Here is a 16,148-nt window from a genome sequence, read left to right on the forward strand (position 1 = left end):
GTCCAGAGCCTGAGAGCAATGTTTTGGAAGGCAGGCAGAGCTGGGTTTGCATCTTTAGCAACATCGGTAAACCTCCTCTGAAAAATTAAGACTATAATTGAACGTGCTGTGCTTCATAGATTTGTTGCCGGGACCAAATGAGACGCTGTGTAAATCGCTGGCCCAGTGCCTGGCACTTAGTTTTCAATACACGAGAGATCAGCTGCTACTGCAGTTTTAATTTTTGGTCTTTTCCTGCATTCTGCCTGCAGCCACCTCACCTGCTCTCACAGCTTCAGGCTCGACTTCCCAAGGATTCCTCCCATGCACTGTTGGAGTCCACTGTTAACTAACACTCACTTGTGTGTGTGTGGTGCTAGGGCGGTAACAGAGGCTCTCACAGACCAATGGGGCCAGGGATAGACCAGAGGAGTGCCCCTGGGATTGGCGGTGTGGTCCACACTGCCGGCGCCCACACCCCATTAGCACTCACCTCTACGGAAAGGATGCTCACCACCAGCCCCTGAGGGCTTCGTTCTGGCTGCAGAATCCAGGGCAAGTGGGAAGGACTGAAGAGGGACACCCCCACCCGCCCCGCAGCCCTCAGCCAGTGAGAGGAGGTACCCAGGTTGGGTAAGTGCCCCCCACTTGCATGTTCTACCGGCTGCCTTGCCTGTTCCTCTCAGCCCCACTCCTTCCCCAGTTTTCTGGGATCACTTCCCAACAAACTGCCTGCACGCCTGTCTCAGGTCAGATGAGCGGTGGGAGAGAAGTGGAGGGTAGTAGACGAAGCTCAAAAGGTCTGAGCAGAGCAGGACCTGGTGGGGGAAGGGACAGGGGAGTAAAGGGCATAATCATGACCCTCCGTCCCCTCAGGTTTCACAACTGGCTAGAGCTTTTCTCTCACCCCCTAAGGCCAGCTGACTTCTCAGAAGTCAGGCGCTGGCCCTCCTCCAAGGCCCTTCCCACTGGTTGCCACTCCTGGCTGCTTCTCGGGCTCTCCGGCACCCTCTAAACCGAGCAGCTCAAGTCCTTCAGCCTGTAATCTCTGCCATCACCTCTAGAGGTCACCCACGCACCAGCAAAACTGCTATTACCGTCCTCCGTCAAGGGCCAGCAGATTTATACTGTTCCTTCAAGTTTCAACCTTTTAGCAGCTCAAAGTGTGACTCTTCTTCCAGGAAGTCTTCTCAGATGTCTGCAGACGGCAGTCTGTGGTTATCTTCCCTTGCAGTATCTTTTGAAGTTCTGTTAGGGCCTCCGCGGTTTGGGGCCGGCTGAGTGTGGGGGGTGACAATCTGCACAGAGACAGGGATCTTGCCATGTGAATCTCCACCAGATGGGCAGAGTCCCAGCCCAGTGCTGGGTCAAAGGCAAGGGTCCAGACTGTCGCAACTGCCAGGGGAAGGGTGTCAGGAGGAAGGGAAGCCCTTCAAGGGATGAAGGGACTGGCCAGCCTGTGCCCACCCCAGCTGGTGGGGAGCAGGGCTCCTGCAATCTGCTAAGACCCCAGGCCTTATCAGGAAGGTTCATGGAGCTCAGCTGGGGTCACTGGGGCCAGTGGGGAGAGGCGGCTGCGGTGGCCCTGGGCAGTGTGGAGAGTGCACAGAAGAGCGTCAGGGAGGTCTGGACGGGTCCAGCCACCAGCTGTGCTGGAGACAGAGCTCTCACCCTGAGGAAGAGATGCTGAGCGGGACCAGCTGGCAGCTTCGGGTCAGCCCCAGGCTCACGGCAAAGTGAGACCACAGACCAACATTCTTTAATCATAAAGGCACTTGAGAACCCCTACAAACCCAAAGTCTCCCCCGAGAGTTGTCTGCAGACAACACTCCCCGCTGCCCTCCGCCCCCCCCCGCCCCCCCCAGGTCCACAGCACTCAGAGCTCATCGTGGCCCCCAGGGGCCTCCGGGCTGGGCTTGATGAAGATGCCTTCCATGGCCTTCCACTTATTGTGGGTGCTGGCGCTGGCCATGCCGTGCACCTCGTGCTGCCCCCGGATCGGGCTCCCGTACTGCTCGCCAGTGACCGACAGGAACACGGAGGTGCCCACGTGCTGGAAGCGCACGGCGGCCTCCCGCTCCCAGTGCTGCCCTGAGCAGCGCACGGTCCACAGGTCCAGGTCATCCCCCTCGCCGTCCTCCCCAAAGGCGCTCACCTCCTGTGGGGGTAGAGGGGGTGAAGACAGCGGTCGCGACAAAGGAAGCCCTGAGTCCCCTGTGGGCACCTGCCTGGCAGTGGCACTCACTTCCCCATACCTCTCCCTGAGACTCAGCTTCCGCAGCTGCCAACTGGGACCCACCCTCAGCCCCGAGGCCCCCCAACACGGGTTCTTCAAACACATGCACACCCCACCTCACCTGCCTGGGTGGCGACCACTGGCCCCCATGGAGGCAAGACCGCCCCCCTCCCTCCTCCTCCAGTTCCTTCTGTCCTAACTCCTCTGACCCTCACTCAGCATCGTGTCTGCCTCTCAGGCTGACAGTCAAGCTTCTATTATCTCATCCTTTTCTTCGGATAAGCCCCCAACCACCGTCTGTCCCAGCCCCACCACCCTCCCAGTTCCGATGAACTCGCACACAGGCTCTTGCCCAGGCCTGGGAAGATGCCCTTCTCCTCCCTGGATTCCTCCTCATCCTTCCAGGGCCGGCCTGAGTGCCTCCTCCCCGCGAAGTTTCCCATTCTCCACCCCAGCAGCCATGTGGATCCCCTCCTGGGTCCAGCTCCCGCCCAGGAGTGGAGCTCTCCAGCCGGACGCCTCTTCCAGATGTGTCCCCGCGGAGCTGAGGGCTCCAGGGGGTAGGCGCTGGTGGGGGTCATCTCTCTGTTCCCAGAGTGGGCGCCGGGCAAACGCTTCTAACTTGACATTTCACAGAGGAAAGCTGGGGCTCTGAGCAGATGCCCAGGCCCCCCGCTCACAAGCCAGGGGGGCTCACCTGGTTGTTGGACAGCGGCGACCGGAAGTGGTGCGTGTGCAGGTTCTTGCCGGTAAGCACGTGCGTCAGCCGCACCGCTTGCCCGCAGCGCACCGGGGACCCGCGCGGACACCCGCCCTCCGTGCCGCCGCGGATCCGCCAGTAGCTGTTGGCGTCGTCGGACGCCTCCACGCCGGTCACCGACTGCTGGCCGCTGCCTGGGGACGACACCCCATACCCGGGGTGGCCGTCAGCGTGGCAACGCCTACCCTCGCCCCGGACAACCTCCGCTTTCCCGACGACCTCGACCCTGGGACCCAACGGCTCCCCAAGCCGCTCCCCGCCCCCCGCCCGCCTCCGGTAGCACGCCCAGGTCCGCCGCTCCGAACGGCGTCCCCACCGCGCCCTCGAAACCGCCGGCCTCCGGCCCTGAGGACCCCCAGCCCCTTGGCCCGCGGGGACCCCGCCCCCACCCCGCCGTCCGGCGGCCCCGGCCCCGGCCCGCGCACCGGATCCGTATTTGATGTCGTGCGAGTGCAGCCGCACCCGGTGCTGCGTGTTGAGCAGCTTCAGCACCGACCCGCAGGTCACGAGCCCCGCGTCGGTCTTGGCGGCACGGCCCCCCGGCAGCGAGAGGGCTAGCAGTAACCCCAGCAGCGCCGGGCCCGCAGCTCGACCGCGGCCCGCGCTCCACATCGCCCCGGCCGGGCTCCGGCGACTCAGCCCGCGGTCGCTTCCGTCTCCGCCGCCGGCCAATCCGGACTCTGACGGGGCCCGCCGCGGCAGCCAATCGCCGGCCTGCACGGCGCTCCGCCTCTGCTGCCATTGGGTTCGCGCGGGAGAAACCCGCCCCCAGCTTCGGCGAGCGGCGGCTGGGAGGGCCCTGGCGACACGAGGAAGGTTTTGATTGGTCCACGCCTTCGAGGGCTGACCAATGAGGATCCCGGGGAGGCTCGGGGGGGGGGGGGGGCTCCGAGCGGCGGGAGTGTGGGGTGCCGGGTGGCTGCCGACTAAGGCGCCGCTCTAGCGCCCGCCGGGCTCAGCAACCCGGTTCACTCGATCACCTTGATCCCGGATCCCCTGGCCATCAGTGTTGGTGTCCCCCTCGGACCCCGGGTCCGCAGCTGCAGGGTCTTCAGGTTGCTCGACCACTAGATTATATGGTCACGAGTGGACACGTCTCGGATACGCAGTCACATGCTCCTTCAGCCCCTGGACCTAATCCTCCAGTCGCCCGACCACTGTTCCCTGACATGGGGTCACATCAGTGTCCCTGGACCCTGGGGGTTCTGAATTCCCTGGGCCCTTCCAGGGCAGAATCTCATGGTCACTAGGCCACTGGGCGGCAGAGGGCAGCAGGGAGCTGCGGTCACCAGAAGACCCTGAGCTGCCTTGGGAACCGGGAGCCCTGGGAGACCAAGTGACTGCGACCCAAACCTGGGTGACTGTGTGTCCCAGGCCGGGGACTCACTGCCTTCTCAGAGAGCTGTCTGCTCAGTCATGCAAGCCGGGAAACTGACACTGCTGTTTATTTATTCATTCGTGGCATATTCTTACCTTGACTTCACTCCTGGCCCTTCAGTGCAGCCCAGCCCAGGAATCGGCTGGCTGCTCACGCACTTGGGGCACCAGCAAAGCAGGGAGGGGAAAAAAAAAATGCATGTTTGATTAAATCATCCAGAATTTAGCATTCAGAAAATCCAGAGTAGTGTCATTTCAATTACAGCAATGGGTTAGTTTTTGGCTTTCATATTCCCCCCGACTCGGTGCTGATCAGCTTGTGGGCTGTTAGTTGCCCTACCAGGGATCAAACCCGCGCCCCCTATGGTGGAAGCGTGGAGTCCTAACCACTGGACTACCAGGGAAGTCCCAGTTTTCAGGCTTAACATTGTCTTTATTTGGAATTCCATGTAGGACAAGGTGCCTTGATCTTTTCAACACTCAGTGTCTAAAATGCTATCTGCCCTGGATTTAGTAGACCCTGTCCTGGAGGGGCCTCCAACCCAGGCAGAGGGGCTAGAGTGCAATCCAGACACACCAATGAACATCTCAAATGTAGTATGACCAGACCAGAACTTGCAGCCTCCTTCCCACTGCTTCGCCCCTAGGCTTCTGATTTTGAGGAATGGCACCCCTGCTCACAAATGCACAAGCTCTTCAAGCCCCAAACCAGAGACTCATCCTTGATTCCTCTCTTCACCGCACCCCTCCTACCCCAACACGTCTTGATGGCTCTGACTCTGAACAGCTTGGAAGACATGTCTCTTGAGTCACCGTCAGCACCCTAAACCAAGGTACCCCATGTCCCCTCCAGATTTCTACCACACTGCTGAGATTTCCCTGCTACTCAGGCCCCTCCCAAGAAATTCTCCACCCAGGAAAGTGGTTTTTCTTAAAAAGCATAAATCAAAAAAAAAAAAAAGCATAAATCAGATTACGCGAGGTGCCTGTTTAAAAGCTGCCAATGGCTTCCCACTGTGCTGGGACCAGACAACTGTGAGGACACAGCAAGTAATCTCCCCGCAAGGTGAAGAAAGTGTCCCAAGACCAGCGGAGGTCATCCCTGGCAGTCCATGGTTACAATTCTTGCTGCTTCTGCAGGGGGTGTGGGTTCAATCCCTGGTCAGGGAGGTAAAATCCCACACACACCCCCCCCCCTCAAAAAAGCACATGGACTCCGTAACTGCTGCTTGGAATAAAGAGAGCTGTCTGCTGATCCAAGAGCAGCAGAGACCCCAGGGATAGAGTCAGGGAGGCCAACATGCCTCTCCCTGAGTCCCTGGAGCTGCAGGGGGCAGGGTGGAGGTGATGATGCCCAAACAGGAACAGACAGGCTGCCCTAGGAAGGCAGAGGGGAGGAGGGTGCTGAGCTGGGGATACAGGATGGCCAGAAGCTCTGGGAGGGCCTTGGACATGAGGCCCTCCATCCATGGCACCATTTGAGTCCACAGACCATGAGAGAGAGAGAGAGAGAGAGAGAGAGAGCCGTCCTGTCCTGCACAGGGCCACTACGGAAGGGGCAGCCAGTCCAGCCTGACCGACCAGCAGAGGGTCGCTGTGTCCTGGCAGAGCCGCCCCTCTCTGGAAGGGGAAGCAATAATCCCAGGGGCCGTGTGAGGTGGAGACAATGAGTCCTAAGAGGCTTCCCTGGTGGCTCAGCTGGTAAAGAATCTGCCTGCAATGTAGGAGACCCGGGTTCAATCCCTGGGTTGGGAAGATCCCCTGGAGAAGGGAACAGCTGCCCACTCCAGTATTCTGGCCTGGAGCATTCCATGGGCTGTATAGTTCATGGGGTCACAAAGAGTCGGACAGGACTGAGCGACTTTCACTTTTGTTCTTTTTCAAGAGGCTTGAAGAGCCAGGAAGATTCAGACGCCAGGAGCAGAGCCAAGGTGGTCACAGGGCTCAGGGCACTAGCAGCTGCAGGGAGGCCGGGCTTGGCCCAACGGAGGGTCTCCTGGGGGCGTGGGGGCGCGTGTGTGCAAGGACGGCTGAGATCTCTGACAGGAAAACTGCTCTGTCAACAAGCTTTATTTCTCCTGTTGGCTCCCACAAGAGGCTCAGTGGAGCTCCTCATGGGTACCAGCCATTCTGGCCTCTACTCGGGCAGGGCAGGTGCAATAGCAGTGGCCATCGGGGGCAGGAGGAGTGGGCCATGGAGTGCCTGGTGAGGCCGCATGGGGCCTCACGGGGGGTCACTGGGGCCTGCCCTGGAGCCTTCCACGGGGGAGCTGATTGTAGCCTCCCCTGGAGGCTCCTGGGAGCTCTGGGGCTGGTCCTCATCTCCAAAGAAGTCTTCCTCCTCCTCCTCCTCCTCCTGCTCCTCCTCTTTGTCTTCCTCCTCAATGCTCTGCTGGTCCTCCATATCCACTATCTGCTTGGATGGATGGGAGGCCACGCTGGCGTTGGTGGGGGACAGGAACCGCTTGGCCTCCGGGGGCCTGGAGCGCTCCTGCGGGGGGTGTGGCCGGGAGCCCTGGGGCCTCCTGTCAAGGCGGGAGGACCCTATGGGCTTGTCCCGGATCCTGCGGCCCCTGACGGAGACCTCGGAGGGCATGGCGGGGCTCCTCGTGCCTTTCCGGGGGGTGCTGTGCTGGGAGGTCAGTCGGGAGGGGGACCGGAACGACAGCCGGGATGAGCGCTGGCTGGACTTGCCCTCCTCCAGCCTGTGCAGCAGGCAGTGCCAGTCTACCGTGGAGGACAGGCGGATTCGTGAGCCCTTCACCTTCTTGAAGCCCAGGAAGAGGTCCATGAGCGCCTCAGTGACTGGGAAGGAGATGAAGCCCAGCTGGTCAGTGAGGTTCTTCTCAAAGCTGTACTTGTGGATGAGCAGGGACACGGCCTGATCCTTCAGGTAGTCGACGAGTTCCTTGTGCCAGGGGTCGGAAAGCTGGGACACGGTGCTGGACTTGGACAGGATGGAGGGCAGCGACTTTTTCTTGCTGAACTTGCAGCCGGGGCTCTGCGCGGGAGTTGGGGGAGGGCGAGGGAGACAGGTCACCCATCCTTGCTGTTCCTCTGCTTCCCTCCCACCCAGAACATTCTCCGCATCACCCACACGGCACAGCGCCCGCTCCACGCTGGGTGTGGCCTCGCCAGGTCGGCTCCGCTGGCCCATGGGAGAGCTGGGTGGGGGTCCCATGTGCTGGCCCAGCCCGGTCGGTCAGGCCCAGGACCAGGCCAGTGACCTCAGTCCCCGTGTAGTCAAAAGGGGGCCTGCACGACCCTCACCCAGGCCGCGGCTCAGAGGAGGAAAGCGCGCCTGAACCCCGATGGGGTGAAAGCAGGGTGAGCCGCCAGGGTGAGGCCACCACGCCCTCTCTCCATATCCCGCCCAAGGAACGCCCTCTCAGCGGGCGGACTCGCTTGGAGAGTCCCACCCTGGACGGCAGGACCACAGTGGGTAGACCTCAGATACAGGGCCTACTCTGGGCTCAGGTCGCTGTCCGCAAGGGACAGGACCCGCCCCATTCTGGGAGGGCCTCTGAGACTCACGTGCAAACGTTAAAAAAAAAAAAACCAGAATAAAAAATAGCCTTTATTCATCTTTGAGAACATGTGGCAGTGGCTGGGCCCTGACTCCCAGTCCACTCGTTAGCTCACACCCGCCCCCGCCCCGGCTCAGGTGGTACCCACAAGGGCCTGGCAAGAAACCTGGGTCCTGGCCCCCCCCTCCCCCCCCCCGCCAGTGACAGCAGTCCTGGCTAGGAGTGGTGGCGACAGGACCCTTTTCACTGCAGACCTGGCCCTAAGACCCCAGGCCCCAGTCTGGACAAGGTCACGTCCCGCTCCGGCAGGGCCCGAGATGGAGCGGGGCCCCTGAGCGCAGAGGTGTGGGGTGAGAGCACGGAGAAGGGGTTCGAGGACGAGGGGCGGGGCGAGGCCAGCGGGACCAGGGCCCGGGGGGCGCCGCGGGTCAGTCGGGAGGGCGCCTCCGCCACCTCCCAGGGCGCGGGCGGGGTGAGGTGCGGGCTCTGCCAGGGCTGGGCCCGCTGGCCGGAGCACAGGGGCTCGGAGACGGGAATGGAAGGTTTCCGTACCCTGGGGTCCGGGTCCAGCCCCTCGTGCCTGGGGAGGGATGCTGAAACGCGGGGCTCTTCCGTGGCTGTCACGTCAAGCCGGAACCTGGTGGCCACCTGAGGGCTAGGCACGGGAGCGCCCCCTTCCTGGGCCTTGCCGCGACCCTGGTACTTGCTCTTCCTCTGCTCGGTCCGGCGGCTGGAGGCCGTGCTGGGCGGCGACTCGTAGAGCTCCTCCCCGTCCGTGGGCGTGGCCATCTTGGAGCCGGACTCCCGGGCCGTCTCCCATTCCGACGGGAAGAGCGGGCCGCCGTCGCGGCGGCGGGCGCCGCTGAGCTTCTCCACGGCCCGGTTGACCACGTCCTGCAGGGCGGGGAAGAGGTGGTGCTCGGCCAGGAAGTCCAGGGTCCGATGAGGCTCGCGGAGCGCAGAGTAGCCGGGCAGCTCAAACGACGCCGGCTGGCTCAGCAGGGATCTCATCTCCTTGTTCAGCTGCCGCCTGAGGAGGCCCAGCTCGCGCTCCGTGGGCCCCCGCTCTGACGACTCTTGCGTGTCCCAGCTCGAGCCCAGCGGGCCTGAGAACCACGACAGGGGCCGCTCCACAGTCCACTGGCTGCTGCTCTGGCTGTCCAGTGAGGCCCCGTGGGAGGAGGCCTGCCCCAGGCCTCTCTGCAGAGATAAGGGGGCCCCTCAGAGACGTCCGGGTCGGCTCCAGGCTGGGGACAGCCCCGCGCCCTCTCACCGGGCCCGCAGCCCCGACCTCACCCCTCGGCGCTCCAGCTGCACCAGCCGTCTGAGGCCCTTCTCCAGCAGGAGCTGGTCCGTCACGGGCGGCAGGCGGCCCAGGCCCCGGGCGCCCAGGTCGCTGTCCCGGCTGCGGCACCCCGGCCAGTCGGCGGCCGTGCAGCTGCTGCGGGAGTCGGACATGGAGCTGGAGCGGGAGGGGTAATTGTTGGGGCGCCCCACGCAGAGACCGGGCCGGGCGCGGTGCCGGCGCAGGGTGCTGAGACTGGGCCGGACCCGCCCCCGGCGCCCGCCCCTCGGCTCCTCCGCGGGGTCCTGCACTTCCACCAGCGGCACCCCCGCCTCGGTCTTCGCGGTGGCCATGCGCTCCGTTGCCTCCTCCACCACCGTCTGCAGGCTTTCCAGCACCTGACCCTCGACGAGGAAATCCAGGAAGCTCGTAAAGGGTCGAAGGCCCTTAGAGTTTCCGCGGCGGCCTGAACTCCCCGAGGGGTCACGCGAGGAAGGCGGGTGTGGCCTGTGGCCGGGCTTGGAGGCGTGGCCCATTTTGGAGAACAGTGACTTCTTAGATGGCTGCACCTGAGCAGACAGGCATGTCAGGGTGGGCAAGGATGCCCCATGGGGGGAAGGGGTTCCCGGGGTCCTCCTAGGGCACCAGGAGCTGGGTGGGGACTGGGCAGTAAAAGGAACGGGGTTTTGGAGCCAGGCAGCCCTGGCTCTGCCAGCTTCAGGCACAACGTCCCCTGTTGAGGTCCCGCTCTTGCAGAGTAGGGATCCGTTCAGGGTAGCCCTGAAGCTTCCCTGACATGTACACTTCACATACACAAGATGTGGCTGGGCAGTCTGAAAGCCCGCTTGGGCCCCCACCCAGGGCATGACTGGGCCACCACAAAAGCCCTCGGCCCTGCCCCACTGCCGGGCCCCTCAGACCACCTGCGGCCCGAGCCCCGTGCGCTCCAGTAGCGGCCGCTGTATCTCCAGTCAGAGGCCCCCAGGAGACTGCTCTCACTCTGGGGTCGTCCCAGGCTCCTGGGGGTCGGGGGGGGGGGGTGCGGCACAGGGAAAGAGACTGACCGAGGTGACGAGGGCCCAGCAGGGCGGCCGAGGAGTGCTGAAGACAACAGGTCACTACGCGGCCCAGAGAGGACATCCGTGGGAGATGAGAAACGGGGGGCTGTGGACTGCTGGGGAACACGGTGGGTTTCCCACTTACCCGGGCCACGTAGGTAGGGTGGCCGGCCTCATCGTCCGCCAGGTAGCCCGAATGGTGGCGGCAGCGGGCCATGGTGCCGATGGCCGGGCCGCTGCCCTCCTCCTCTCTCTTCGGTTCCACGGTGAAACCGCAGATTCCTCTCTGCGCTGGGCGGGGATATGGAGTGAGAGTGCCCCCCGCCCTCCGTGGGTCGGCGTCCCAGTCCGTCCGTGGACCGCTGGTCTCCGGCTTCCCGCACCCCACGTCCTTCACAAGTCCGGCCGGTCCTCTGCTCGGAGCCCCTGGCTGTCTCAGTGCCGTCCGTGTCCAGAGTCATCTCTGGGCCCGGCTGCGCCCGCCCTCCGTCCTCCTGGCCCCGGCGACCCACTCACCAAGTCGGTGGCCCCTGGGCGCACGCTCCGCTGCGGTCCGAGCCCTCCGCAGGGCGTCGGAGCAGCTCGGGGCCGCCCGGGGGCCTGCTCATTTGCATCCCGCGTCCGGATTGGCCTGCGCCACGCCGCTCGCTCGCCGGCTCCCGCGGCACAATGGTTGGGGCGGGGCCCCCGTGGCCCCTCCCCCACGCGCCGGCTTTTGCCCGCCCGCGTTCCAAGTCTGCGCCGGAGACTAGTCCCGCCGGTTGCTTACGGACTTGGTCCCACCTGGAGGGGGGTGGCCTAAGAGACGAAGCCACCGCCTCGCCCCGCCACGGTACACAAGCACCTGCCTCGGCTCCTTTCTGGTCCCTGAGTTGTTCTGGGCTCCTGCTCGCGGACTGTCCTCCACTCGCCCAGTGTGGACATCCCAGCTTCTGTCCCTGGCGGACTGGAAGGAATCCGCCTCTTAAATCACAGACTAGCGTCGACTCCCAGCCGGGGCGGCTCAACGCCTCTAGTCGCCTGCTCCGTTTCCGTAAGTGGAGCTGAGTGTCTTTCCACACGGGTTTGGAGATGAAGTTAATCTTCCTACAACACTCTGGCACTCTGATAAAACCTGTAAATCTTGACCTCTCTCTCTTATAGCTGTCAGCCCCAAGGCTATTCCTAATGCAATCCATCCAGGTGTCACCTCCTAAGAGAAGCCTTCCCAGAAGGCTCGTCCCCCCAATCAAATGACCCCAAACCCCATCCCGCACTTTGCCACACCATGTGGTTAATGGATTATCAGAACATGCTCCCTGGAGATAGGAACTGTGGTTCTCACCCCAAATATATGATCTTTCAATATCAGTAGGTGCTCAACAAATGTGAATTTCATCCTTAAAATCGAGTACCCTCAGGGCCTCTAGTCTTTCCAGGACCAGCTTCCCAGTGGATAAGGATGATTGAAGTCCCACAATTTAGTCATCACTATTGAACACTTTGTTGACAAAGGTCCGTCTAGTCAAAGCTATGGTTTTTCCAGTAGTCATGTACAGATGTGAAAAATGGACCATAAAGAAAGCTGAGCACCGAAGAATTGATGCTTTCAAATTGTGGTGATGGAGAAGTCTCCTGAGAGACCCTTGGACTTCAAGGAGATCAAACCAGTTCATCCTAAAAGGAAATCAAGCTTGAATATTCGCCAGAAGGACTGATGCTGAAGCTGAAACTCTGGCCACCTGATGGGAAAAGCTGACTCACTGCAAAAGACTCTGATTGTTGAGGGCAAAAGAAAGGGGCAGCAGAGGATGAGGTGGTTAGATAAGCATCACTGACTCAGTGGATGTGAATTTGAACCAACTCTGAGAGAGACGATAAAGGACAGGGAAGCCTGGCGTGCTGCAGTTCATGGGGTCAGAGAATATCCGACACAACTGAGCAACTGAACAAAATTGAATACAATCGTCCTTATGCCGAGAACCTGGTGAAGGACTCTTTAAGGCCTCCAGTTCTTGCTGCACCCCCACGGAGGGGGTTCTCCAGCTCAGCTCTGCCCTTTCTGCCCCAGACCTGAGGGTAAGCAGGGCGCAGAGGACCAGAGCCAACCAGAGGCAGGCCGGCGCTCCAGAGGGCAGTCCCAGCTCCACTGATGCCCGCAGAGTCACACAGGCCAGCACACTAGCCCTCTCCGAGGCGCAGTGCCCTCATCTGTAATGCAGGAATGACGTCACCCACCTCATAGGCTGGACTCAGGTACTGCACTTCCCAGTCTCGCCACACGAAAACGGTGGCTGTCGATCATGGTGACTATTAAGTCATTGGTAAGGGAAGCTTTTCTGGATCACAGAGGAAAAAAGGAGGTCATGAAAATATAAAGTTGTGGCCTGGCACAGGGCTCAAGAGATGGAAGCTGGGATGGATGCTTTCTCAAATAAAATCATTGGTACACAGGCTTTCTCTTTGTTCAGAGCTTTTACAAATCAAGAAAAAGCCTCGTTTCAAAAAATCAACAAAAGACAAATAAGCAATTTGTAAAAGACATAGTTAGCTAATAAAGACATGAAAAAGTTAATAGTATCAAAAAAAAAAAAAAGAAAAGAAACACCACGAGGATGGAATGCCACTGATGTGATCATTGTCTCCTCAAAACAACAAACCAAAAAACTGGGGTAGAAGAGCAGAAACCTTGGGTGTATTTATTAGAGAAAAAAAATGCCAGGAGACACTACCCAGAAAGTGAACGGTGGTGACCTTGGGGGAGGGTAAGAGGGTTGGGTTTTTTCCCCCCTGGTTTGATTTTTCCGTTTTTCATATGAAACATTTTTGCAGTCACTGCAAGTCCCGTGCTCGGGGTGGGGCGGGGCACCCGGGTTCCAGGGAGCCCCGGGGCCAGCAGGTGGCGGGAACAAAGACCGAGCGCGGCGCGTGCGTCGGGGCGGGGCCTCGGGCGACGTCTGGGGCGGGGCTGGACCGTCCGCCCGCGCGCTCGGACCCTGAGCATCCAGCGGGTGGCGGCACCATGGCCCGGCCCCGCGTGCGGCTGGTGGTCACGGCAGACGACTTTGGCTATTGCCCGCGGCGCGACGAGGGCATCGTGGAAGCCTTCCTGGCCGGGGCTGTGACCAGCGTGTCCCTGCTGGTCAACGGCTCGGCCGCCGGGAGCGCGGCTGAACTGGCCCGCAGGTGAGTGGCGGCCCTCCTGCACGGTCCGGGGCGGGCTCGGGTACCGCGGTCCGCGCCGCGATGCTCCCTGCTCGCGCTCCGCCCGCAGGCACCGGATCCCCACGGGCCTCCACGCCAACCTGTCCGAGGGCCGCCCCGTGGGCCCGGCCCGCCATGGCGCCTCTTCGCTGACCGGCTCCGAGGGCTTCTTCCTCGGCAAGATGGGATTCCGGCGGGCGGTGGCGGCCGGAGAAGTGATCTTGTCCCAGGTGCGCAGGTGCGGCTGCAGGAAGACGCTCAGGGCTGCGCCGCAAGGGCGCCCTGGACCATTACGAGCTAGACTGGGGCGCCGGATGCCTCCCTGGTTCAGACACAGGGACGATCGCAGCGGAGCGCGGAGACGGGGTCCCCCTGGGGAGCTGCTCCAGGTCGTGTGCTAGATGACTGTCACCTTCTTTCTCCAGGTGCGAGAAGAGCTGGAGGCCCAGCTGAGCCGCTTCCGGGAGTTACTGGGCAGGGACCCCACTCACGTCGACGGCCACCAGCACGTGCACGTGCTCCCAGGTGCGCGGGACGGGGCTCCCACCCCGGGGTGGGGGTGTGCTGCACGGGCCTCACCCTGACTCCGCCCGGCCCGCCTGCAGGCGTGTGCCGGGTGTTCGCCGAGGCCCTGCAGGCCTGTGGAGTGCGCTACACTAGGCTGCCGCTGGAGCGCGGGGTGGACGGCTGCGCCTGGCTGGAGGCCCCAGCGCGGGACTTTGCCGGCGCCCTGGAGCAAGACGCCAGCGCTGCCATCGGTCCCTTCGTTCACCATGGCCTTCGGTAAGGCCCCCAGCCCCCTGGTGCAACCCCCTCCACCCCTGTGCCTCTGGCTGACTGTGCCTTGCCCAGCTGTGACCCCCTCCACATTTCTTAGCCTCCACGGGGGTCAGGCCTCCTCTGGCGTTGCCCCCATCCCAGTTGTCCCCGGTCCCTGGCCTAGCCCTGCCCACTGAGGCCCTTTGGTTCTGCTGCTGATGCCCTGGCACCCACAGGTGGACTGACGTCTTCGTGGGCCTCAGCACCTGCGGCCGGCACATGTCCGCTCACCGTGTGCTGGAGGCACTGACTCGGGCCCTGGAAGGTATGCCTGCTGGCCAGGCGGTGACGGCCGAGCTGATGGTGCACCCCGGCTACCCAAGTGTGCCTCCGGTTGGGGGCTGCGGGGAGGGCCCAGACGCCTTCTCCTGCTCTTCGGATCGCCTGCACGAGCTGCGTGTCCTCACGGCGCCCGCGCTGCAGGCTCAGCTTGCCCGGGACGGTGTGCAGCTCTGCACTGTGGGAGATCTAGACTGCAAGAGGCCTGGAGTGGGGTCCACCAGCAAAGCCACTCGGGACACCTTTCTGGAGCCCTCCCCACCGTGACCCTGGCTGACAGCTGAGCGTTCATGTCCTCGGTGCACAGGAAGGAAACCCGGGCCCCAGAGCCCACGTTCCTGGGCCTGGACGATGTCACCTCTGGGCCCAGGTCCTCATGGTGTGGGGTGTGGCGGGCAAGCTTCTGCAAGCGCTCTGGCTGTGGGGGGCGGCCGTGACCTCTGGGCCTGGGCCCTGCCAGGTGTGGGGCCATCACACCACTGGCATCATCCTTGTGTGGGCGCTCGGAGCAGAGGTGGCTGTGTTAATAAAGTGGCATGTATCCTGTGAACCGGGCCCCGGAACCTTCCCACACACACACGCACACCACTCCGGGCCCCTGAGGTTACTCTCCCAGGAGCCGTTAGCAGTGTGGTCCGCCTTGGCTCCGCCCGTGCCTCAGCTCTCTTCATCCTTTTCTCTGGGGGTAGGTAGTGAGGGGTTGGAAGAATCTCTCCCAGGCTACAATCTTGGGGAGGCCTAAGTCAGCGATCCTTTGCCATTCCAGGGAGCGGACCTGAGAAGGTCCTGCAAGCCTGCAGTAGTGTTATGTTTGCCCAGGAGAGGTGGTCTTGTCTGCAAGTGGGGCCCCTCGGGATGCGAGGACGCCCTGTGGGTGGGTCTCCTGGGGCCTGGGTTGAGGGTGGTGCCAGAGCAGACGGAGCCCCAGGTGGTCCTTCCCGCCTCATGGAGTTCACGTCACAGCGCTGGTGTCCGCATTTTGCAGACCCAGAGAAGGGGGTCACAGCTGTGAGGCTGCCTGCTCACTGACTCGACACGCGCTGGGCCTGAGTCTGGGTCAGGCGGCCACTGGGGCCAGAAGAGCCCAATGCGCTTGCTGACTGTGTGAGGGTAGGGCCCGTCCCAGCTGGCGGTTTCCGTCCCTCTTTCTGGGTTCAGGCTCCTCCCTGTCCTTCCTTGGACCTCGACTTCTCCAGCTGTGGGTCTTTCCTCCCTCTCATCCTGCCCTGCCCACAGGGGTCTGTCTACATGTGCTCCCTGGGGGGTGTCTGCTGCTCTGAGAGGAGCTGGCTCAGGAGACAGTGTGTGTGACGGGGGAGACGGAGAGTCTGCAGGAGAGGCTACTGTCACCAGGGAGCCAGGGTGGGAGGAGCAGAGGCTCTGGTGACCAGGACGAGGAGGCGGAGGGCTGGTCCCTGATCCCACAGGGGGGCATTAATGCTGTCCAACCTGCTGTGCCCTGGATGGCCCAGACGAGGGGTTCGCCATTACCCACGGTCCATCAGGCATGGGGCGGCTGGGACGCAGCCTGCAAGGAGCCTGCGGCCTCTACACACAGGGACAGGCGTGGGACACACACCTGAGTGTGAGGACGAAGCCTCAGCAGTGTGGCTCCTAGCACCCGCCGGCCAGGCACCAGGAAGAC

General features: G+C 62.5%; 3 protein-coding genes across 4 annotated transcripts; 1 reads left to right on the plus strand and 2 right to left on the minus strand.

Annotated features, from left to right (window-relative positions):
* Positions 1-1,680: 1,680 nt before the first annotated feature.
* Positions 1,681-3,640, minus strand: SDF2L1 (stromal cell derived factor 2 like 1). Its single transcript, XM_070475715.1, has 3 exons — positions 3,401-3,640; positions 2,913-3,109; positions 1,681-2,137 (listed from the first exon to the last, which is right to left on the minus strand). Exons 1-3 carry the CDS (start codon positions 3,585-3,587, stop codon positions 1,856-1,858), a joined length of 666 nt encoding a protein of 221 aa, XP_070331816.1. The 5' UTR covers positions 3,588-3,640; the 3' UTR covers positions 1,681-1,855.
* Positions 3,641-6,404: 2,764 nt separating this feature from the next.
* CCDC116 (coiled-coil domain containing 116) lies at positions 6,405-10,870 on the minus strand. 2 transcript variants are annotated; one of them, XM_070475717.1, is made up of 5 exons: positions 10,739-10,870; positions 10,368-10,513; positions 9,176-9,733; positions 8,432-9,079; positions 6,405-7,353 (listed from the first exon to the last, which is right to left on the minus strand). In XM_070475717.1, the coding sequence occupies exons 2-5, from the start codon at positions 10,437-10,439 to the stop codon at positions 6,577-6,579; spliced, it is 2,055 nt and encodes a 684-aa protein (XP_070331818.1). In that variant the 5' UTR covers positions 10,440-10,513; positions 10,739-10,870; the 3' UTR covers positions 6,405-6,576. The 2 variants fall into 2 exon arrangements, with proteins under 2 accessions (XP_070331818.1, XP_070331817.1); XM_070475716.1 differs by lacking the exons at positions 10,368-10,513; positions 10,739-10,870 and having other exon boundaries at positions 9,176-10,357.
* Positions 10,871-13,152: 2,282 nt separating this feature from the next.
* Positions 13,153-15,053, plus strand: YDJC (YdjC chitooligosaccharide deacetylase homolog). The gene is made up of 5 exons (XM_020898543.2): positions 13,153-13,387; positions 13,476-13,635; positions 13,831-13,930; positions 14,011-14,188; positions 14,401-15,053. Exons 1-5 carry the CDS (start codon positions 13,224-13,226, stop codon positions 14,768-14,770), a joined length of 972 nt encoding a protein of 323 aa, XP_020754202.1. The 5' UTR covers positions 13,153-13,223; the 3' UTR covers positions 14,771-15,053.
* Positions 15,054-16,148: the final 1,095 nt, after the last annotated feature.

The sequence above is a fragment of the Odocoileus virginianus genome, chromosome 12 (genome assembly GCF_023699985.2).
Source record: "Odocoileus virginianus isolate 20LAN1187 ecotype Illinois chromosome 12, Ovbor_1.2, whole genome shotgun sequence".
NCBI classification, from domain to species: domain Eukaryota; kingdom Metazoa; phylum Chordata; class Mammalia; order Artiodactyla; family Cervidae; genus Odocoileus; species Odocoileus virginianus.